Raw genomic sequence first — 6,458 nt, forward strand, 5'->3', positions numbered from 1 at the left:
TGACGATGATGGGCAAGGAAAACGCAGCGATGCCCAGGGCGAGGAAGGAGGGAGAGGAATAATAGAAGGTTATAACGGGGCACACTGAGGAGGCACTTGTGGTTGTGGCGAGGGATTTAATCTCCGAGATGCAAGGTGGAGGGAAGGGGAGAGAGCGCGTCGGGCTGCGGGGAATGGAACTCGAAGGAGGGCGAGTGAGAGGGTGCGAGGGAGGGAGTGCGAGGCAGGGAAGAGGTGGGGAGGGAAGAGGTGGGAGGAGAGGTGGAGGGAGAGGAGAGAGGAGGAGAAGAGAGGAAGAGTGGGAGGGAGAGAGGAGAGAGGAGAGAGAGAGGAGAGAGAGAGAGAGAGAGAGAAGATGATGAGAGAGTAAAGAGTAGCAGAGAGAGTCATGAGGAAAGACAGAGAGAGAGATTAAGTAGACTGAAATCAGACATTGAGAGAGGTAAGTTATATAGAAGATGAGTAATTCCTGAGTGAAAATAGAGATTGTAACTTAGAAACAGTCCGTGAAAGGAATATGATGATAATGTGACTTCAGACATAGCTATGACCTTTGTACAGTCATCTCAGTGTTGATCATAATACTTTACATCAATCTAATTGCAACCTACAATTCAGCCTATGATTCCTTATGAGGGTTAGTTCTTCCCTGTAAGCGACTCAGTTTACTTTTCGCCTTGCTGGTATATATATACAGATACGCCCCGTTGCTTGCATCACACAGCACACAGGCTCTCTGTACTGCAATTGTGATCACGTTGATGGATTCGGACTCATTCTCAGCCTAGGCCATCCATGGTACACATCTATGAGTGTATATTGACATACTTTTCATATCGTTTGCAGATATAGTCACGTTGTATTGTGACACTTGATTGTATTCATATATAATCTCTGTGTCGGTAGATTCGGTCACGTCTCCTTCTGTATCCTCATAGTATTAGTACAGATACGCCACCTGTCATAATCGTTCTCGAACGCCCGGGCACTGTACTGCATTCGTGATCGGAAATGGATCGCATCTTCCACGCCCATCGCATGGGCATTGAGTGAATATGAGACGCAAGTGTAGAAAGTACGTTGGTATGGAGCCTTGATGAAAATAAGACTTGTGATTGAGTAGCTTTTTATCCATCAGGTTAAAACAACGACGATTTTGCTAACTTCCCCCGATCTCCTCACTGCCTTTAACCACATCGTCGACAGGACTCTATCCCTCTATCCTTCTACAATGCTTTAATCTCATCCTTCCCTCTTTTCTCCCTCGCTCCCTTCAGTCCTTGTCGCTCACCCTCTGCATTGACAGCCCCATGCACCTCGCTCATCCCTGCTCTTTGTCTTACTGCCTTGAGGAAGTCCTCCCCCGTTCACCGTCCTGGATCAGCCACTCGATTCCCTTTCCCTCCCTCCGTCACCCCCCCCCCCTATCTCTCTCTCTCTCTCTTTCTTCTCTCTCTCTCTCTCTCTCTCTCTCTCTCTCTCTCTCTCTCTCTCTCTCTCTCTCTCTCTCTCTCTCTCTCTCTCTCTCTCTCTCTCTCTCTCTCTCTCACTCACTTTCGTTGTCCTCTGCCATCGTCATCCCATGTACCTCTCCCACCCCTCGGAGCGCTCTCTCGAGTGTCTGCTCAGAAAACTCGGCTTCCTGGGTCCCCCGTGAACCGGTCGACGACAGCCCCTCCCCGGTTGCTGGGGTGGTGTGGGTCGGCCAGTACAGCTTGCGATAATTAATCATTAATCCGAGGGGGCTATCCAGTTACCTGAAGAGTCTAGCCTGGAAACTCTTTATGGGCTTGGATGTGTGGATAATAGAGTAAATAGTGTTAGTGACCTAGAATATGCGGAGATAATGGTATAATTTCTGGGAATCAGCATTGGGTTTAAGTTGGGTTGTCGCGCTGCCAGCCTCACCTTCCCCGAGGTGACACTGCGATCATTCTCAGGTCGGAGGATACTGGAGCTGCTCTGAGAAAGTTAATGTCTTGTGGATTGTCGTTAAGTCTATAATTTTGGCACTAAATCTCGAGGAAGTGCTGAGGAGGGTCGTCTATCAGCAATTATTTTATGCGTGACTCAGGACCGCGACGTGGGGATTATGTTGGTTCATCCAAGCACTTGATCCTATCCTCCGCTCCTTCCTCCTCTCCCTCCTATTCTTCTTCCTCCTTTCTCTCTTCCTTTCACTCCTCCTCTCCCTTTTCATCTCGCTCCTCATTTCACTCTTCTCCCTCCTCCTCTCACTCCCCCTCTCCTAGCCCTCTCCTCCTCCTCTTTTCCTCCTTTCCTATATCTATCCTTCCCCTTCTCACTCCTCCTTTCACTCCTCTCCCGCTCTTCTACCTCCTCCCCTCCTCTGGCGCCTTTCTTGCGTCCCCTTCTGCACAGAGGCTTTGCTATTATCTCCGCCCTGACGTATGCCCAATAACACTATCACCACTATTTCAGTGGGTCGCATTTAAGTATTTACTAAAAAGTATTTTCAGCCGCATATTCCCTCCCCATTCTTCTCCATTATCACTTCCCTTTCTTCTTATCAACATCCGTCCTATAGTTCACCCCTTTCTTTGACCCCTTTCCCACCATTTCCTTTCCAGGCCACAGAGTCACTCATTTTCTAATCACCCTCCCCCGCCAGCTCCCTTTGCCCTTCCCTTTGTGTCTGACAGCTCGTATTCGATTTCTCCTATAGTTTTATTTTCTCTCTGTCTTTTAATTATGTTCTCTCCTTGTCCTTCATTTCTGTTCTCCCCTTCTCCTACAGTTCTATTCTCTCAATCTCCTTCACTTCTGTTCTTTCCTGCTGTTCTATTCTCTCCCTCTCCTTCACTTCTGTTCTCTCCCTCTCCTTCATTTATATTTTTTCTCCCTCCATTTTCGTCTCTGGTGGGCGCCGTGTCCGGTGGTGCGATCCTTCCTCGTCTTATTTTATTGCCCAGCTCTGCTCTTGCGAAACAGCATTTCCAAGCTCTGTCTTCCCGTTGCCTCCCCCTCCCAAGCGGACATGAAGTGTTATTTCTTGGCGTTCCGGCGAGGCCTAAGTATTGTCTGTAATCCCCGGCAGACGAGGCCCTTCACGTCCCGGCGAGCCTCCCGCGTCCCTGGCTTGCGACGCTCGTTTTCCCGGCCTTGCTTTTCTACGACCTGTCTCCCCATTCGCTTTCTTGCTTTTTCTCAGCCATGCCTCTTGTATTATTTTATGTTTTTCTTCTCCTCATTCTCTTCCGTGGCTCTCCTGCTTTTTCGGATCACTTCAGCGCGCCATTCCTTGATGAGTATCATTTTTTGCGCTCAGTCATCCAACCCTTTAAGATTTACCCTTGCCTTTCGGTTCCATCCTTGATTTTTACTCTGCTTCCAAAACTAAATGTCTCCTTCCAACGATTCACTCACCAGTTCACTTTGTAGCTATTCTTACCTTTCTTCAGCTACATATTTCAGTCTTTTTTTCTTCGGTTGCACATACAACTAACCGTCCATGCCTGTCGCTGATGTAAAATGTGTGTGGTTAAATCCCTCGGAAGGTGTCATGGGTCCAGGACCGGGTTTTCAAAGCTTTCCTGGGAATCGCCATACGTTATCGGGGATAGAATTCTGACGTCTTCACGGGGGATGTTTGCTGAGGGAGGATGGAAGGCGACAGGAGCTCGATCTGGTGTTGTTTATCTATGAATTCACTCGATTATGAGTGTGCTCGAATGTAGGTATGTAGATCTGTATCCCCTTCCCCCGTGCTTCTCTTCATTCCGCTCTCTCCCTCCCTTCCTCCCTCCTCTGTGTCCCTCCATCTCCTTCTCACTTTCCCTCTTCCATTCCCTCTACCCCTCTTTCTTCCTTTTATTTCCTCGGCTATTTGTCTTCCACTTTGGTTTGAGACCACATTTGGGTGGATGTAGTTTATGCTAGGACAATTACGATCTCAAGTTGGTGTAACTATGAAATTTAGTGTTTTAGTCTTGTATATTGGATTATATTTCCTGTTCTCTCTTTGATAGAAGTTCTGAAGTGATACATTTTACAAATTGTATTTCTCATATGAAAAAATTAAGGAATACGAAAATGAAACCACACTTTTTAATATAAAATCCCAAATAGAAGGTCATAATAACGAGAATAATTCACGACAAGAGAGTCACGAGATGTAGACGTGGTCAGGGGGCGGGGTGACCTGTTCCCTCGTGACGCGTGACCAGATATTACAGCTTGGGGCTAGTGATCATTTAGGAAGAGGCCTGGGAAGGAGAGATGCAAAGGAGCTTTTTGTGAGATATTGGATATGTATCAATTACAGAGCTCACTCTTTGTCAGTAATGATTCAAGATCGTAGCAGGTTGGGTGATGTGATCCGGATTTAAAGTGAATATGAAAAAAGTAAGATGACGGGTATTCGTCTAGTACCTGACTGACTCGCCATGATCCCAATGTTTACACTCAGGCCCCTCTATCCATTAGGACGTCGGGTGTAGTTGCGTGTTTTTCTGCTCTGATTTTACACTTTATGACATGGGGAAGATGGCTTGGGGTTTTGAGGCTGCACATTTCCTAGCGATGGAGGTAGCGGTAAATTCTTGCTCAAAATGCAAAAAGGTAGATATTACTATTATAATCGTTAAAAAATATTTGTGCACATAGGTATCCATTCAGCCATAGGCCTACTGAGAAACTGGGCATTTCGGTTCGAGATATGTGACTACTTTATGGCTGCCCGAGTTTCTATTTATAGTGTAGATCTTGCTAGCACTGACAAGGACAGACCTGTGACATGTGCAGTGAGGATCCCGACTGTGTGCGAGGAGCCTCGGTGGATCCAGCCTTGAGGGACGAGAGAATGTGTGCAGATAAATCATCTCAGCTGTCAGACTCCAAGTACATGCTCGGAAGGCTGTCTCGTGCTTCATTTCTAGGCTTTTGCGGTCTAACCTTATCGTCCATGATAGTCTTCGACTATTATTCAGTCTGTCATGCCCCAAACCACGACTTTAAAAGTAATGACACTGTGATATTCATATATCTTATTAGAGGTGGAAGAAAAACCCACAATGCAAAAACTTGATTTATTGAAAATGAGACTACAGTTTCGAAATCCACCTGGATTCCATCCTTATTAGATATTTAAAAAGTTGACTTCATAAGTTAAAGAAAACTGCATGGATTGGTGAATGATATTACTAGATCTGTAAAATGGGAAAACAAAGTAAAAATTAAGTAAACCAAAATGGAACACCGTTCACACTGGCATTAAAGAATTAGTGATTTCGGCCTCGTTCTTTTGCACGGGAGGTCATGCTGCGTCATGCCAGGTCATCCTGACAGGTTACATGCTTTGGCAATGTTCACGGTGTCATGCTGAATGAGGACGGGATAGGATACAGGTATCTTCTTGCAAAGATGATTTCATCACATAAAGTATAACTAGAAATACTTTTTTATGTATGCAGTATATTTGAGATGCGGCTAATGTGTGATTTCTGTTTCTACAGGTAAGCGCACGGTGCAGGGCCAAGGCGCGTGTGTATGTAGGACGGGAAGTTGTGAGTATTGATTCCTAATACTTAAGCGTTGGTCAGGGCTCCAGAGGGACTTGTTGGATCGTTATCAGGTTACGTGATGAATGCATCTTTGAATGTATTTTTTTCTGTGCATATTAGGGGGCATGTCATGGGGTGTTAGGAAGCGAAAGGGGATTTTGAGATGAGCGAGTGTATGGGAAAGGGAGAGTGATCAGGGGTTGAGAAGAGCAGAGAAAAGAAAAGGCTGAAAGAATAGAAAACAAAAGAGAAAAGAAACTGTGGGAAAGGAAGGGGGAAGTGAAAGTTAGGGGTGGAGATAAGAAAAAGGATGAGAGAAGAGAGGAAATGAGAGATAGAGTGAAATTAGTATAAAACAGAGTAGAGCAGAGAGGAGAGAAAAGGAGAACGTAGTGGAAGAGAAGATAGGAAAGAGAATCTAGAAAAAATTAAAGTAAAAAGAACACAGGGAACGCAGAAGAGATGAAGAAACGAAAATAAATGAAGACAACTATGGAGAGAAGAAAGAAATAACGGAAGAGGCGAAAGAAAAATGGCAAAGAAAAGGAGAGGGGATGGAAAGGAAGAAGGACAGAGAAAGAGAGAGGATGAGGGAAAGAGGAGAGAGAAAGGGGGTGGGGAAGAAAAAGAGAGGAAATAGAGAGAGAAGAGAGAGAGAGAGGGGAAATGGAGAGAGAAAGGGGGAATAGAGAGAAAATAGAGAGAGAGAGAGAGGGGAAATATAGAGAGAAGAGAGAGAGGAAAAAGAAAAAAGAGAGAGAAGGGGGAAAGAGAGAGGGGGGGAGGGGGGAAAAGAGAGAGGGGGGGAAAGAGAGAGAGGGGGAATGAGAGAGAGAGAGAGAGATAGAGATAGATAGATAGAGAGAGAGAGAGGAAATAGATATATATATATAGAGAGAGGAGATAGAGATAGAGAGAGAGGAGATAGATAGAGAG

General features: G+C 45.6%; 1 protein-coding gene across 1 annotated transcript in view; it reads left to right on the forward strand.

Annotated features, from left to right (window-relative positions):
• Positions 1 to 5,939, forward strand: part of LOC119574313 (protein MTSS 1-like) — a 136,258-nt gene extending 130,319 nt beyond the window's left edge. The window contains exon 4 of the mRNA XM_037921507.1: positions 5,475 to 5,939. Coding sequence (XP_037777435.1) covers positions 5,475 to 5,536 — 62 coding nt within the window. The 3' untranslated portion in view covers positions 5,537 to 5,939. The remainder of the gene's footprint in view (positions 1 to 5,474) is intronic.
• The last annotated feature ends 519 nt before the right edge of the window (positions 5,940 to 6,458 follow it).

Source organism: Penaeus monodon, chromosome 6 (genome assembly GCF_015228065.2).
Source record: "Penaeus monodon isolate SGIC_2016 chromosome 6, NSTDA_Pmon_1, whole genome shotgun sequence".
NCBI lineage: Eukaryota > Metazoa > Arthropoda > Malacostraca > Decapoda > Penaeidae > Penaeus > Penaeus monodon.